The 17,753-nt window shown below is 42.9% G+C and overlaps 2 protein-coding genes and 1 long non-coding RNA gene across 6 annotated transcripts in view; 1 reads left to right on the top strand and 2 right to left on the bottom strand.

Moving 5' to 3' along the window:
• LYPLA2 (lysophospholipase 2) overlaps positions 1-5,146 on the bottom strand; it is a 25,008-nt gene extending 19,862 nt beyond the window's left edge. The window contains exons 1-2 of one of the 4 annotated variants that reach the window (XM_077931957.1): positions 4,988-5,074; positions 306-447 (exon numbers count right to left, since the gene is read on the bottom strand). The gene's annotated coding sequence lies outside the window, so the exon portion shown is untranslated. Of the gene's footprint in view, positions 1-305; positions 448-499; positions 576-4,987 lie in introns of those variants that run through there. The other 3 variants (XM_028738881.2, XM_077931958.1, XM_028738883.2) reach the window with 3 other exon arrangements.
• LOC144328446 (uncharacterized) lies at positions 5,119-8,501 on the top strand. The gene is made up of 2 exons (XR_013393706.1): positions 5,119-6,332; positions 6,563-8,501. It is a non-coding gene; the product is annotated as an uncharacterized LOC144328446 (long non-coding RNA).
• On the bottom strand, positions 8,194-17,753 carry PITHD1 (PITH domain containing 1). Its single transcript, XM_028738884.2, has 6 exons — positions 17,447-17,753; positions 14,927-14,970; positions 14,282-14,359; positions 11,921-12,025; positions 10,437-10,545; positions 8,194-9,065 (listed from the first exon to the last, which is right to left on the bottom strand). The coding sequence occupies exons 1-6, from the start codon at positions 17,642-17,644 to the stop codon at positions 8,964-8,966; spliced, it is 636 nt and encodes a 211-aa protein (XP_028594717.1). The 5' UTR covers positions 17,645-17,753; the 3' UTR covers positions 8,194-8,963.

Below are 17,753 nucleotides of genomic sequence, written 5' to 3'. Positions count from 1 at the left end.
TTTACTTTCAGTTTTTTCAGTTGTTTAGTGGTAGGAAAAGAGAAAAAGGGTTAAAGATTTTTCACACAGAGGTTCCCCTTGTCCATTTAATCATTATTGTCAACCATAAATCTGAAATTTTGCTCTGCCGCAGACACTCTGCCTTAGACAACAATCCGTTTTCCTTTCTGTTTTCCTTAATGACGGAAGGTGTTACTTACAGATTTTCAGATTGTAGATTTTCACCAGCTGATGGAGGGAATTTTTGTTACAGTTTTCCTTGTCCCAGAAGTGTTTTAAAAAGAGAGGGTGTGGGTCTTTCTTACCTGTGAAAATTGATTACGTGGAGTTTGGGCACGATGGCAACTCGTCAGTTTCCCAGCTCGTTATAACTCCCGTCCAAGCCACCAGGCATATAAAAACAGTCTCTATCAAAGCATTTGAGGTCAACTCCCAGATCACCCTTATCTGCATAATGATTAATAGTCAGACTATCTGTCTATTATCAATTACTACATACCGTAATTATCTTCTGTAAGCAGGAGCTAACAGAGAGGCAGCCAAACCGCCATTCCTCTCCCCGGAAGTCCTGTAACCTGCCCACAAATTGAGTGAGATGAGGACATACCAAGCTTGTTTATTCCATACCATCATTTTAAAGCCTACCAAAAAAAGTGACTACACAGTACAGTATTCAAGGTTAGAATTCCATAAAGGCAAAGATCAGGGCCACAAACCTGTGCAAGGACCATGTGTACATAAATCCACCAAAAAGCAAAGAACTTAAAGGTGCCTAATTCTATGTTGGGCGGTGACCAAAATATTTAAATTGCTATGCACATAGCATAGGTTGTTTAACTCCAGTAACACCTAGAGTGTCACAGATTTCCTATCCCTAGTATATATGATCTCTGAGCACAAGATGTTGAAAAGGTTGGTGCAGAAAATAGCAGGATTCCCTCATTCAAGGCACCCTGGCTCATGTGAAAAAAGCCATGAGAAATACAATCCCTAACTGTTAAGAAATCATAATCCCTTCCTCCCCCAAATGCATGCCATGGCCTTATTTATATGAAGGAGTGTAAAAGAAATGTGTCAGATAGTAAACCTGGTCATCTGTGCATTTAAAAATTAGAATCAGACACTGGCATCTTAGTACCTTGCATACATTTTCACCTCTATACAAGGTACTCACCTTGAAATTAACACTGGTACTGTAATCTAATCCCCCCCCCCCCATTTTACACAATACATTACTTAGGCTTGCCTCCTTTTTTTAAAAAAGGAAAGCATACCTGCATGTAGGGCCCATCCATTCCTAGTTGAGGAACAGATGTGAAAGTCTGTCAAATATAAGGACTGAGGAGAGGGGAAAACATTTTACAGAACCTCATGCTAAACCATGCTAAATCTGAATAAGCTAGGTAGTTTTCAAGAACAATGACAATTTTGCTTGAATTTAAGAGAACTCACCACTTAGCACACACTTACAGCATCATGGAAATCAGCTTCCTTATTGGAACACAGCCAGCGTAACACCATTTATTTTTAAGGGACTACAGATTAATTAGGCTAACTGCTGTCCCTGCTACTGATAGAAAACCTTATTAAGGGCTAGAATTGTTGAACATATAGAGAGGAAGAATCAGCTGAGGAAGATTCAGCACAGCTTTTTCAAGGATAGTTCTAGCCATTTTTTTGAAAATTCCTTGAGCATTAAACATGAGACCTGCCAGACATATAATTTTGTCAAAAGATTTCAGAAAATTCAAGAATACAACAACATCTCAAAAGCTTTTGACAAAACTTTTTATCAAGGGCTGCTAAGAAAAAAAACCTTAGCATTCTGGTTAAAAAACAGGAAACAGACATTAGAAATAAATTGTCAGTTTTCACAGTGGTGGGAAGCAAACTAAACTCCCTCAGTTCTGAATTGAGAATGGCGTTATTTCACCTATTCATAAATTATATGGAGCTGTGGGAAACAATGAGGTAGCAGTAGAAGATAAAGCAATTTTCAGACAGGATAGAAGAATCCCAAGGAAAGAGACTGAAAATAAAACAGCCATTACATATATAGAAAACTGTGGTGCACCTACTATTAGAATACTAGGTTACCAGTTGCTCTGTCTCAAAAGGGATATTCTCAGGAGGATAAAGCTACTGGCCAATAACCCTGGAACAGTTGGAATATCCATGTTCAGAGGTAGCATACTACAGAATATCAGCTGCTGTGGACAAACAACAGGGGATGGCTCTCATCATACCCTGCTCATGATTTTCATTTAGAGGCATCTGGCTAGCCACAGCTGGAAAAGAAAGCCGGACGAAAGAGACTTTCTGCAAGACAATTCTATGCTCTTATGACCAGCACTTCTTTAGGAGAATGGATTGGGGGAAATGAACATTCCTTGTCCTTATCTGAGTGATGGGGCAAGAGAAACAAGCTATTCAAATGGCAAATGGAATTTCATTTGTGTTCTCTGCTCATTCTCTAGTAACAAAGAGAAGTCATGCAATATTAATAATAATGCTTGTTCAGTAATAACAGCACTCTCAGAGCGAAGTACATTGCTAACAAAATCAGTCCCAACATGCTCCCAAAATACATGACATGAGTGAGTCCAAAAGCAACAGTAGCATAAAACTTTTATTAGGACCAACTAAAACACTACAAAAGAGTGAGTTTCAAACAATTTGAAAGGTTGCTCACTACTTGGTAGTGTTTGAGGTGGCCCTAATAAAGGTGGTATGACACTGCTTCTGGATTTTTTTCTAGAAGACCTAACAACTACTTGTAATTGTTGTTTACTGGTTCAAAGAAGTCTCTCCCTAGTGCCTCCTGAACAGGATGTCATAAGTAGATGGTTGCTTGGAAAGAGAAGCCAACTCTTTAAGCACTATTTCACACAAATATGTTGTTCTTTCCCTGATATCAATTCCTATGCTATAGTAAAAAAGATACTTCATTTCTTATAGGACACATAGCCCAACAAGCTGGAAATGGTTTATCAAACCTCCATGCTACAATGTGGAGCATTTTACATGCCTGAGATGTATGGGGAAAGGGACTATACGTATTAAGAATAAATCCTCTTCCCTTCAAACCTTTCCCACACATTCTATTTATTGCTGTGGTGCTTTCAACCTTTGCAAATGGACCTGAGTACTTAACACAACATGAAATAAACTGATAGGATTTGCTACTGCCAGAAGTAGTGATTGATAGCCAACTGAGATGGTTTTTAAAAAGGATCAGACAAACGCATGGAAGGATAAGATTAACAGAAACTTTTAGCCACAAAAGTTCAGCAAAGCCTCCATGTTTAAAGAGAGTATAACTGAGCACCAGATAATTGGAAAGGCAAAAGGATAAGGCTCTTGCTTTCATGTTCTATCTTGAAGCATTTAGTTGGCTGAAGACAGCATGATTAGTGGGCTCCTAGTCAGATCTAGCAATGTGACTTGTGTGTACTGTAATGAAGAACACTGTGCTGTGCATCTTCAGCCAAAACCACAACTCATCAGCTTGATTCCATTATAACTTGCTCAGGAAACTCTGGCCTTGCTGAATCAATTAACTTACAAATCACTCCGATGTGTTTTTCACAAACTGAGTTTTTGTGTCAAATTAAAACTTCTGGCATGCTGACTGCAATCTTAGGCAATCTTGGAATGCCAAGGAAACATGGTTAGATCAGTCTGTAGGTTAACTAAGGTTTAAGACATTCAAACTTGTGGTCAACTTACAACTAACGAAGTTATTATTCCTTCTTAACGAATGTATGTCTCTCTCCCGCTTTAAATATTAAAGAACCCAGTCCATGAGAGACACCCATTTTCTATTGATGTGTGATGGCAAAAGTTCCAATGTAATCTACAGTTATTACACAATACAACATTGTAGTAATGGCTATTTTGTTTCAACAAGCCTTTGAGTTCAGGTGAATCATATTATTTTAGTTATCAACGTTATGTTTTTATGCTGCTTAGTTTATTATTATTTCATACTGTTTTATTATGATAAAATTCACTTTGGACATTATTATGCAATGGAAAAAAGACAATATATGCTTTTAATAATGAATGTGTTGTCCACTTTTGTTCTCGGAATAAGGTAGAAGATAGAAACTGAGTGAATATCATCTATTATTTGCAAGGTTGTAAGCAGTTAAAGGTACTCAGGTCACTGCTCACAATAAAAATACAGTTTGCATGAGATACTGCAGCATGCAATTAACTTCTCTCCTATGATTTGGCACAGCTTTGGTTCTTATCCTTATTCTTATTAGCGTCCCACCCAGATTCCTCCCCCCCCCCATTCATCTGCACACACACATTCTACCCACGACTGCTTGCCTCTTCCTGCCCACACTCATTCCCCCTCCTCATCCCCTGTCCTCTTAGGATGAGCCCATGCCAAGGAAGAGAAGGGTGGGCAGCTCCTGTACATCAAAGGAAAATGTAAATGTAAACTGGGAAGAGATGAGAAAAAATATGCACCTGCCAGGACACCTTTAAAAAAACACACACACAACTCTCAGAATGACAAGGAGTCCTGGCAGGTGCATATTTTTCTCTCATCTCTTCCATTGCATCTGGGCCATGTTAGCACCTCCTCGTGCTCCTAACCCTCCATCACTGACCTCTTCCCATCTGCAACCCCTGGACACCCCCCCAAAAAATCCAGTACCTCAAAGCCTCTTCCACTTTCTCAGCTCCCCTTCCCTCCTCGCGAGTATCACCTCCTGGCCACACCCTCCCTCCAGCCCGCCCCACCCTCTGCCTCCCTCCAGCCCACGCCCCCTCCGCGCCCTCCCCCAACCCTTTACCTCACAGACCTGGGCCCCTTCGCGCGCCCCCCCCCCACTTCTACCAACAGCCCGCCGCTCACGCAGACACCGGCCCACCCTCCTCCTCTCCCCATACAGAAGCCCCCTTGGCGAAGAGACCCTCCCCTCGAGGACGGCCCCGGTTCTAATTGCTCCCCTCCCCCCCTCCCGCTCACCTCCTTCCTCTTGTCTCTTTCTACCCGGCTTCCAACTGAAGAGGATTCAGTCAGTTCTCGAGCTCACCAGACGGCTCCGGAACTTCCGCCGCCGCCGCCGCCAGCGCGCGCGAGGTGGGCGGGTCCGCCCAAGCCTCGGCCCCGCCGGAAGTGTCGCGCGCCGCTCTATCCCGCTGGAAAGAACTGAGTCCGGAAGAGGAGCCTCGAGGGGCGCGGCCATCTTGGTTGGCTGAAGTAACGACCCGCGGGGTTCTTCGTGCCGGTGTCATAAATTAAATGGCTCAGTATTTTCATATGGCTTTTTGCTGTTATTACAGTGGTACCTCGGGTTACATACGCTTCAGGTTACAGACTCTGCTAACCCAGAAATAGTACCTCGGGTTAAGAACTTTGCTTCAGGATGAGAACAGAAATCGCGCTCCAGCGGCGCAGCAGCAGCAGGAGGCCCCATTAGCTAAAGTGGTGCTTCAGATTAAGAACAGTTTCAGGTTAAGAACGGACCTCCGGAACGAATTAAGTACTTAACCCGAGGTACCACTATATTTGAAATAGCAGCTCTTTTTTTGGGTGGGTCTTGGTAATGGGGATTATAGCATTTGATGCCATGGCCAATTCATAATTATTATGGTGAACAGCAGCGTTGGCGTTGCTAATTATTTTTGCGCTCTTGGTATCAGCCGTTAGTCATAATAACGTCACACATACTGTACTTAATGGTAGCACGTGCCTGCTAACTGTATCGAGTTAGCAGGATAAATTTTGCCTGACTTGATTTTGAAAGTCTGACCAGGTGACCATACTGAGCATACCAGGTTAGAGGGCGATCCTTTCCTGTGAATTTAACATCCCACACCTATTCGCAATGGGTATGCCCACGAAAGATAGATTAGGATCTGCTGGTGCAACCGTAGATCGGCAATGACTACTTCTTTTAATTGGGTTTTATAAACAAGAATAATGTTATACAAACAAGTATGCCAAGTTTTCTCATGTCATTTGTATATCACAAAAATAGCATAATAAACGTGGAAAAATATCTACAACGTGTTTCATTATTAGTGGTCAATTTATAAGTTCTTGGTTTATGAATTGGTTTAAACATTTAGGAAGAAGAGGAGAGGGGATGGGGAATCGGCAAGGACTTCTGACACAATTGTTCAACAGTAACAAGATTACTTATTTTCATTTATGTGCTGAGATGAAAAAGGCTAATTGGTAGTGGGTGGTGGGTAGTTTGTCCACCTTTGGTCCCCACCCTGCACTTAGCTCTCATAGCTGCTAGAAGCTGTCAGCATGCAACAGTGGCCGCACCCTGGGAACTGCTTCCACTGACTGGCTAAACCAGGTGAGGGTAGCCCATGGGTCTCAAACCCTTGTTGAGTTAGGGACTTCCTCTGCATGTGAAGACAGGCTACAGTGGATTGAGCGGATGAGGTCAAAAGTGGGTCCAACGGACAATAAGACAGTTTCTACGTGCGCAGTAGAGGAAAGTGAGGGGTAGATGGGGTTCATTAACCTGGGAAGGTAGCCCATCTAGAAGGAAAACACTGATCCTAAACCTCTGTTACCTTGCAGCATATCTTCGGGAGAAGAAAAGGCTAAGGAGTAAACCCTACACAAATCACGAGTGGAGTCCCTAAGGTGGCAGGATAGTGCCTTGTACACGTCCTTCCCTTCCAGCATCTCCTGCAGCCAAGCTGGTGCCAAACGTACTGCTCTGCTTTCCATTGGACCACATCAGTGAGACCAAAAGCGAGTTCTTGTTGTCTTGGCATCCTGGGACCTTCATACACACTGCGCAGGCTTGCGTCCCATGGTCTGACTTTACTCTCAGAGGCACATTCCATTGTCTTGAGACGGATGCCAACAAATGGACTTGCTCACAACCACCACTACCAATGAAACAAATACTCCTCTTCCCTCCCTTCATCAAATGTTAAGGTGTAACAGGAAAAGGGCTGACATCTTTAGCCTATAAAGTGGACATTGAATGCACACATATTTTGAAAATGTACAGGAAACTGGATTGGCTGTTGTTTATACCCAGCGGCAACAAAGGGTTTATTACTTTGGCACATGTAAAGTGACATTTGCCAGGAAACATGCACAGGATTGTGCTCTTTAGTCCTGCTGTTCAATGGAGAATAATCTGTTATAAGGGTTTAAGGCTGAGCCTTAGTTAAGAACTGGCTACTAGCATGTTGGACTAGGACTAAGGAGATCAGGGTTCAAATTCCCAATCATCCATGAAGATCACTGATCTTGAACTACACATTTTCTCTTGGCCTAGCCTCCTGGAGAGAGGGAAAACCACATACACCACCTCGAGCTCCTTGAAAGAAAGGTGGAATATAAATGTTGTGATGATAGGGAGGTTTTAAAGCAGAGGTTGGATGGCCATCTGTCATGGATGCTTTAGCTGAGATTCCTGCATTGCAGGGGGGAAAGATTTTTTAAAAATCTACTGTTGTCAACAAAACTCTAATGCTGACAGCGGGCCATAAATCTCACCCTTCCGTACTATTTTATTTCCCCATTGCCCTGCCTGTGGACTTCCGAGAGGCATCTGGTTGGCCACTGTGAGAACCAAAAACTGGACTAGCCAGGCCTTTAATCTGATCCAGCAGGGCTCTTCTTGTGCTCTTTGTACTCCTCCACATTTATTTTGTACCAGTCAATTGTGTCAGGCACTAAGGGCAGATTTCCTGCTTGGAGAGTAAAAAAAATAAAAAATGATATAAGCAAGGGACATACACGTTCTTTGCCATGTTTATTAGAAAAAATTAAGCCACATTGGTTAGAAAGTTAAGCCCAGGAGAGAGACACCCCTCTTCAGGTTTTAGATGCACAGTTGAAACTGTTGCATTTTGGCAAGCAGCTTACTGGATGATATTCATGGAGAAGCATGCAGTACTTTGGTGCACTCTCTGGAGCACAACCAAATGAATACTGCCATGTACAAGTCACATTAACTTTTGAAATTAGCCAAGAGCTCATCTAGAACACCAATAACTTTGGCTGAAATGACTGGCAGAATCCGAGATTTGGGGGAGGAAACAATGGAAGAGGACTGGAAAAAATTTAAGGACTATTTGCAAAAACATTATAAGTTGTACGAATGTTAAGAAATACGCACGATTAGGAAATTTTTGCTTTTAGCAACTTGATTAGGTAAACTGAAAATTAAGACAAGAAAAAAGAGGTGGTAAATATGAAACAATTTTATTATGTTAACTTTAAATGTACAAAGTTGGGATATAATATTGTGAATTAGAAACATAATAACTGAAAGATACAGTAAGTTAAGAAACAAGGTAACAAATTGCTGAAACTTTTATTGCAAAGAACGCAGAGTCGTGAGGATGTGGGGAAGTCCATTTGGAATATTGGAAAAACTGTTGAAAGTTGGATTGTAATAATCTTTTTATCATTTTTCTTTGTTTTTGTTTCTAGTATTTTCTTGCTTCGATCTTGTGTCTATGACCCTAAGAAAAGAAACTCAATAAAAAATATTTTAAAAAAAAAATAGAACACCAATAACTTATCCCCCTGTATAAAGTACATTCAAGAGGCAGAACAGAATCTCAGATGATACAACACTCCCAGACCAAGTCTTCCACCAGCCTCACACCTTTATGTATTGCCAGCAGAAGCAGCAACTGAACAGGAAGATCACTGACTGAAAAAAACAACTTCTGCCCTGACAGATACAACATAGTTGAGACAACCGTGTTACAGGCAGGCAAAGGCCAATATTTCCAAAACCTACTCCTTCAATATTTGTAAGATCTCAAGCCATGATTGTCCTTAGCAATGGTATAATAATTGGTACCTAATTGCCAGCATTTAGTGCCCTGCTTTACCAAAGCAGCCACACCCACACCCACAAAAGAATGAACACTACAATGCTCCTTATAGCCTCAAGTGTTTGACAGTCTTCCAAGCCTCCACAGCAGTCTGGTGGTGCACAAACCACTTAGGAAATGAAGTGCGTCTCCGGTGTGAACTGATCAATTTTGTGGTCAGCTGGGTTCGCTGCTGCTTCATAGTTGCAGATGGTCACTTCATGTTGATGAGGCTGTACAGGAAAGACAAAAGACTTGCTAAGATGCAACGCAGTAAAGTTGAGAATTGGCGAAAGCCAGAGCAGTCCTTTGATACAATTTCCATTTAGCAGGACCTTCTCTTCCACCATACGTTTTCCCTAGAATACTCACTACGCAAAGATTCCTTGAGTGACCTGTGCATGCTTTGATGAGTTTTAAGATGATGCTAACCTACCCCTTTGGGGATGCAGTGATGACTCTTTTCATGTCTTGTCCCCTCAAAGTCTAGCATGCCTTATCATCATTCAGGTATGCTGTGTGCAGTGAAAAATGGCAGGATTGTCAAGACAAGTCAGTGGCTGCTTTAACCTGGCAGAGCTCTGCGCTAGGGAAAACCAGCAAAACAGCTACAACTGCTTTGTTTACAATCATACCCTAATTTGGAGCAACCCAGAGGTGGGATTGAAGACAAGCTGCCCATCTAAGGAATCTCTGCTTTAGATCCTAGGACAGATCTTCCACATAACTGAAACACATCCTGCACAGAGAGCCTGGGGCCAGATTTGTAGCAATCAAGTGGCAAGTATATAAAAGTGGCATCTCTGCAAACAGCCACTCATTGAGTCATCTGTGAGACATAAGATGCATCAAGATGTGACAAGGCAGGAAAGCTTCTTCTTCTTCTTTTTTTAACAGAAGGGTGGCTCCCTTATACAACGTGCTAAAAGTAACAAGTAACCTTCAGGAAGTCAAGCAAGCTCAACGGGATAGCAGCTTTTGTGGACTCATCTGCATGGCTTGGGTATACGTCATACTCATCATTACCACAGCAAATAGCACTAAGAACCATAAGTGGTGGGCACCTACTAGAATGCAATAGTTGCATTTAAACCTTGTTAATGTTTTACTATGGATGTACCTTAAGCACAGACTTTCATATGCTCTTTTCCACTAGCCACTAACAACAGCAGACAACAGCTAGAAGTCATTCAAATATACAAAATCCAAGGTTGTCACATTGATTTTGCACCCACCCTGGAGCCTCTGCCCAGACAGAATTACATACAGAATTGTATGTAATTTGACTTGTATCCTGCTATTATAAACTCTCCAGTGATGAAGGACGGTATAGAAATTTTATAAATAAGTAACAGTATCCTTGGTGGCCTTCCTGCTGGCACAAGATCTATCTTTGTTTGCTTCCCTTCCCTTCCCTTCCCTTCCCTGCCCCCCACCCCACATCTCTTTTTCCTTTTTTATTGTGTACTGATCTAGAAGCACGTGGGCTAGGGCTGTCTTGTTTTTCTATCTCTATTGATAATTTATACAAATTTAAGAAGCTCTGCATGGCCCTCTTTCCTCATAACTGCACACTTTTTCCATTTGTCATCTTGGCTCCTTACTTCTGTCCATTCTCCCCTCAGGCCTATGTAAAAGATCTTCGTTGTCTCAGCACCAAAGTTCTTGGAGATGTGGATGGACAGATGATAAACATTTGAGAAGCGAGCAATTCTGAAACAAAAAAGAAATTTGGTATTCTGAATATACAATTCTCATTACACACACGCAAGAGATTGCATTCTGGTCTCTGGAGTAATAATCACATAGGGATAGAAAAACAGTTTTTTGGGGTCACTGTCTCTACCAACTCCAGACTGAGACACAAGCTCAGGAACTGGCAAAGCCTGAAGGGAGAAAGGGGTCACCTTAACTTCCTGGATTGCAGCAGCAGTTAGAGCATTTTTGGCTGTTTCAGCAAACCAATCAGGGCACACTTGTCACTGGTGCTATCTTTCTTTTCTGGGAGAGACCTACCAATGCCTGATCCCTTACTGAAATACTCCTCTATCAGATTCTGCCCCTTAAAGCCACTCAATTCACTTCTTGATCGTTGGGATTTTTCAGTGACTACACTACCGATCACATTTAGAGACCGTTGTGCCTATTTATGCGTCATAGTACCCCCCGCCCCGTTTAGAAGGCTTCCAACTCTCTGAAATTCCAGTTTTGTCTGTTCAGCAACACAACCAACCTACTATATTCTTCTTCCTGCCTTTCCTCTTCTGGGGCACATGGGGGATTATGTCACCTTGGGAAGTTAATTCAGAAATTGAATTACTTCAAAACCAGGGCTGCAACTTTCCTCACCCTTAAATTTCCTGTGGTTTTTTGTTCCAGAAAATAATACGTATCACCTTTGTTCTGTTGTAATGGCAAAACATCACATCAATAATAACTAATTATAATATCACAAAAGGAAATGGGAGAAAATGATGACAGTTAATGGGTGTCACACAAACAGGAGGCCAAAGCCCCATGATGGATAGCTTTTGCTACATTTCAAGTCTTCTCCAGTCACAAAAGACTCTCTAATCCTCAATTGCAGAAGAAAGCTCAAGAAGAAGCTGGGTAAGGAAAAAGCTTCTCTACAGTCTAGGTATCGTTAACTTCCCTTCTTTGACTTCTTTATTAATTTGCATGTATCCAGCTGTGGTGCTTAGTTCCCACCCAACACATACGCTTCAGGAGCAGCAATTAAGCACCATACCACATTTTTGACAGCAGTGGCAAAAATGCTGTTTGTGAGCTATACCAGAAAATAAAATATAATTAAGAATCAGTCTGGAAATAAAACAGTTGCCCTTCTCTTTATGTTCCGTTTCTTACACCAAGCATGTCTGCACAGTAGAAATATTAACCAATTTAACTGCCATGGCTCCTTATGCTCAAGAACACGACAGATTATAGTTCAAAAGAGAAGGTCCTGACATCTGGTACATGGAGAACTATAAGAGAGATGGTGTTGAGGCACAGGTTGAATATTTGTTTCCAGTTTCAAAACAAGGGAGTTCTGCACATCCCCTGTGAGAGTTGAGCAATGACTCACTTTGTAGGATATTCCAGTTCTCCAGTAACGTCACGATTCAGGCTGAACATCTGATCTGGTTCTCTGGCGGTATCACCAAAAGACATGTGAGGAATGTTCTTAAAGCTGAAATAAATACAAGACAACAGCAAAGGTCATCCTGCACAAATTCAAAGTTTGCTTACATATCCCAACCACTGTAGTAATTTGGCTTTGTACTGCGAAACATAGCCCAACTGCTAGGAGCACCACACAAACGGAGAAATCAGAAGACAAAAACAAGTTATTTTTCACATCCTGGTGCCCTCCAACTGTTTGGGACTGCTATGGCCATCATTCCCATGCACCATGGCCAAAGGTCAGGGGGGCAAGATCTGTAACCCACCACCACCAGGAAGGAACCAGGTTGGAGAAGGCTGGCTTAAGACATGCTCTAAGTATGAACTGTGTATTTGTAATGATTTGTTGGGTCTCTGGACGGTAATAAAGATTGATTGATTGACATGCTTTAAGTCTATCTATTGCAAAGGCAGCCTAATATTGTGTTTTGGAGCTGCATATGTTTTTGAGCTACAACTCCCATTAGCCACAACCAGCATGGCCAAAAATCAGGCATGATGGAAACTGTAGTTTGTCAACATCTGGAGGGCACTACAATGGATACCCTGCTCCATTCCACTGGTCCTCCACTGGTGGGTTGGGATCCACTGCTGGGTCACAGACAGATCTAAGGTAGGTCACAACAGCTGAAATACTACCCTGAAAGTACAGGTAACTTTCATCTTATATCAGGGCTATGCATATACACAAAAATAAATTAAGTCATGAACCCCCAGAGTCAGCCCCCCTGCAAGCTCCAGCACTACTTGCCCACCTTTGGGAAGGAGGTGGGAGGACTCTAGGACCCTGCCAGAGCCCTCATGCCTCATTCCCAAAGCCCAGTGCCTCACTTATCTGGCTCTGGGAAGGAGGTGCAAGGGCTCTGGGATGCTTCCAGGGCCCTTGCACTGCTTACCCAAAGCATGGTAAGCCCACAAATGCAGCTTTGCACAGGTGGGGGGAATAAATAAATGGAGAGTGGGTTTCCTCCGCTCTCCATTTACTTAATCATTTCCCTTACCAACCCACACAAAGCTATGATAGTGTAATTAAAATTAGCATAGATGTGAGTTACCTGTATGTAGTAAAAAAAAAAATAAGAGATACGTCCCCAAATGCATATTGAGTTGAAGGTGAGTCCCAGGTCTGAAATAGTTGAAGACTACAGTACAGCCCTAATGTACTGCTTAGAAAAGGAAACTGCTCCTCCTATTGAAAAAGAAAGGAACTACAACTCATGGATCTCTGAGTAACTGGGCTGGTAGATCAGTAGTACCAACATTGCTACCTAGGGGAAATACTGATTTAATAAATGTTAGCAATTTATGAATCTTCAGCCACATCCCCAATTCACCAACTTCCTGTTCCTTTGCGACTCTGCCCTCAAACCACCACAGATGACAGAATGGCAAGCTACTTGCGAAGCTCCTGCACCCAACTGCTAAGGGCACCAACCTGCAAATGCCATGACAGCAAAGCCAAATGCCAATTTGCCTAAAGCACACAGCCAAAGCAACAATATCCCACTGCAATACTAAAGACGTCTCTCATGATTCTACAGTTTCAGTCTTCACAGTTGTACACAGGAGTGTTAAAACATGCACTCTTCCTGATGAATGTGAGGGATCTATGTATGATTTCTAGGGGGTACCACAGGTCATATCATAAGCTTTTATTTGTATGGCCCTATTTTTATGGGCTCCACCTAAGAACTAGCATCCTGTATTTTGTTCAGAGGCGACAAAGGTGCGAAGAGGGAAACATTAAGTACACTATGTACTACCAAGGTGAGGTGGGAGTGGAAGGAAGGCTAGCCAAGTGGCAAGATGGTTAGAAGGAAATGGGACAAAGCAGACACCTGAGGAAAGAAGGAGCTGAAGAATGGGAGGCACTCTCCTACTTTCTCCTACGTAGGACTGGGGCACAGGGACCATTCAGCAGTGGCAGGAAAGCAAGGGAGGAGCACGTATTAGTATAGAAGCCAGATCTTGACAAATTCTGCCAATTGTAGCTTCTGCTGTCACTGCTATATGATGACCTGGAAGTTATGAGAGTAAAGAAAGACAGTTCTTCGGGCACAGAATTTGGGCATGGGCAATTTCAAATTTACTGAACTTAACCGTTTACTGCAAGCTACACAGTGGCCAGTATTGACTAGAATAATAGAAGAGCTAAAGCAAAAAAAAAATAAGAATAACCACTCAGTTATTGTCTTGGTAGGATTAGGCATTTGCACAGCACAACAGTTCCTCCACAAAATATTTCGCCTTCAGCCCCACTTACAGTCTCATTTCTGATGGGTGTGTGTCATCATTGTCTCCCATCACAATTATCCCTTTTAGTTTCACATTGCCGGTAAAACTGCAACAAGAGACAGATTGCTAGTTTTCCAAGTACAGTAGATTTAAAGCATTTTTTAACAACCCAGAAGATTCCTAGGTGGTGTACTAAAGTGTAACAAAATCTGTACTCATATGATTAAAATCTTGCAGTAAAAATGTCACACCTTCAACATTGTCCGATGACTCTTCAGAACATTGGAAAGACTGCTGCTGTGGGTTGCCATCTTTACCACCAGTCATACTGCCACCCAGTCTACCCACAGCTCCTTCTGCACCCCCCTCTGAAATGTCTATTATGGCATCAGCTGCTGGAGAGTGCCATAAACACTTCACATATCCCTAACATATCACTCTTTTTGTGGATTTTTAATTGCAACCTGCTTTGAAAGCCAGTCTTTCCTGAAAATCAGGTAGAAACAAAAATAAAATTATAGTAGCCATCTTCCAAAATTACCTCTTACAGCTTGACTGCCAACCAGATGCTCTGCATTTCAAGTTACATTTCAAGAGTGAGGAAAAAACAGCACTGAACATGGAGAGACGTGAATGTCAATAAATCATGCACTCATGCAAAATAGGTACTTACGGAATATTAAACAAAAGCTCTTCATCATCATCGCTTTCTACAAACTAGAAGAAACATAAAACTCCATTTAATATAAGGAAATTTATATCCAGTGAATAAAAATGTTGTCCTGCATGGCACCTTGAGAACACCAGAGGCTACTTTTAAGTTGTAATTTTTAAAGAACAAGTTCCTAGCCATCACAGCTAAGAAGAAAAGTCTGGATGCATGTAAGCCGGGCAGTAGCAACATAAACTGAAAGAAAGCCTTGCAAATAAATGCACATATGTTACATCAGCCCGCACATTTCAGCAACCTACACAAAGTTATGCTACTTATTCATTTTCTATTTGAAAAATTGAGGAGGAATCTGCTTCCACTCTGCAAGACCACCCTCTTGGATTTCCTGGAGGCAATAATGATCCACCCCAAGCAGGTGGCTATTTCGAAGCCTGGGGATGAGGCCATCTCTTATGCCTCCCAGAACTAATGCACTGTGACTCACAGACTACACCTGCTGTCAGTCTAACCCTGTTCTCTATGCCCATACCATTCTTGCCCAGATAATTCTATGTGACTTCAAAACCTGAATTTTAAGTGCACAGACAGAAAATATATAATTTGCCTTAATTCATCTCAGTTGCAGAATGCAGTAATTTTCTAGGCACAGAATTCTGGACATCTAGGCAAACACATACAAATCTAAGTCTGTCTTCTTTCAAACCTCTTTGCACTTTAAATCCAATACAGGCAAGTACAACTTAACTACCTATAAAACAGTCCTATAACATAGTGTGCACTGGGAATCTATCAGGAGACATAAGCAATAGTGCCAGATGGCACAGCCACCTCTCTGACCCTTTCCAGTCAATACACAAACTGACTGGACCAGGTGGTGTAACAAGACCTGTCCCTTCACAGTCAATGTATTACGTACATTGACAGACAGTACTGGAAACCAGTAAGTTTTTGCTTCTAAAAGTAGGGCTGTCTTATCTCTCTCTGACCTGAAAAGTACACTGGACATCCTCAACCCTTTGTCTCATATGTTCAAGTTCTAATGGGAAAATAGCATCATGCTTCACATTACTGTTCCCATCCTAAATATACTGTATGCCTTCTGAAGTAATTTATATTTATATTGATGGAGTTAACTTTCATAGTAAGCATGCAGACTCCCGTCAATCTTATTTGCCATATTAAATTTGTGAACCCTCATAAGAAGAGCTGCTGGATCAGGCCCATAACCCATGTAGTCCAGCATCCTGTTCTCACAGTCGAGAACCAGATGCCTGTGGGAAACCCACAAGTAGGACCCGAGAACAAAAGCACTCTCCCTTCCTGCAGTTTCCAGAAACTGGTATACAGAAGCATCACCATGGAGGCAGAGCATAGCCATCATGGCTAGTAGCTACTGATAGCCTTATCTCCATAAATTTGTCCCATCCTCTTTTAAAGCCATCCAAGTTGGTGGCCATCACCACCTCCTGTGGGAGCGAGTTCTGGAGATTAACTATGTGTTGCATGAAAAAGTACTTTATTTGTCCTGAATCTTCCAACATTCAACTTCACTCGGTGTCCATGAGTTCTAATGCTTTGAGGGAAGAAAATGGTTTTCCGCCCTATCCACTTCCTGAATGAGATGCATAATTTTATAAATTTCTATCATGTCACCTCACACTCGCCTGTTCGTCCTGAGTGCTGCAACTTTCCCTGATAGGTTTTCCGGGTAAAACTCTAGTTTTTGTTTTCTAAGCATGCCGGTTTTCAATTTATACTGTTAAGAAGCCACCTTCAGATAGCTTACCTAAGAGGCAGCTTACAAATATCTTAAATAGATAAGCCTTGTTTCTACGGCAACAGAATAAACACCGTTACCTCTCTGGAAAATGCTTAGGGTTTTTTAAAAGTTTCCACTTCATAACTGAGTTATAATTCGTACGTGGAAAAATACCTTTCTGCGCAGTTACCACATGCATCCAATAACAATGAATGGGCGGGTGAGTGCCTGGGCATTTGACACACACCCTTGACCCTCCCTCTGCCCCTCCCCGTAACCAGCACCTTCGCTGGGTCGATATCTACGCCAGATATGGGGAGCCCTGTGGCCCTCCAGATGTTGCTGGACTCCAACTCTCATCAGACTCAGCCAGATGGCCAATGATAGGGATGCATGGGTACAGCCAGGGGGAGGAGCAGGTGTCCCCCATCAAGTAAATAAATATTAACTAACTGAACAATTGCGTCGAAGACAACTCGATTCTGACCCCCTAACCTAAAGCCTGCCCCTCCCCCAAAAATAAATCCTGGATGCTCCCATGCAGGGATGTCAGGAGTTGTACTTCAGCAACACGGGGTCTAGTGTTGCAACCTGTGCTGGTGCATTGCACCAACGCCCTCCAGGTGTTGTCGAGCTACAACTCCCTGGCACAGCCCATGGCGAGGCCTGGTAGGAATTGCAGCTCAGCAGCACCGAAACGTCCACAAGCTCCTCCTCCCCACAACAGCTCCGCGAGGCGAGACAAAAAAAGGAGGGCAGACCTTCTGGCGGTCCCCGCGGTCTTCCCAGGCGCGGAAGACAAGAGCCCCGCTGCCTTCCCTCCGCTCGTTCAGGCACTCCAGGCGCTCGCGGTCGATGCGCAGGTAAAGGCCCCAGGCCTGGCCGCGCCGCTCGGGAGGCTCTTCGTGGTCGCCGCTATGGCAACAGCTGCCCCCGCCGTGACTGTGCCCGTGAGACATGGCCGAGCGCGTGGCGACGCCCCCCGCACGCCCCGTTCCCCGCAGCGATAGCAGCAAACACGCAGCCACACGCACTGAGCAGAGGGAAAGAACCCGGATGTCAACAATG

The sequence above is a fragment of the Podarcis muralis genome, chromosome 7, assembly GCF_964188315.1.
Source record: "Podarcis muralis chromosome 7, rPodMur119.hap1.1, whole genome shotgun sequence".
NCBI classification, from domain to species: Eukaryota; Metazoa; Chordata; class Lepidosauria; order Squamata; family Lacertidae; genus Podarcis; species Podarcis muralis.
Note: the sequence above shows the minus strand (reverse complement) of the source record. Positions and strands in the feature narration are given on the sequence as shown.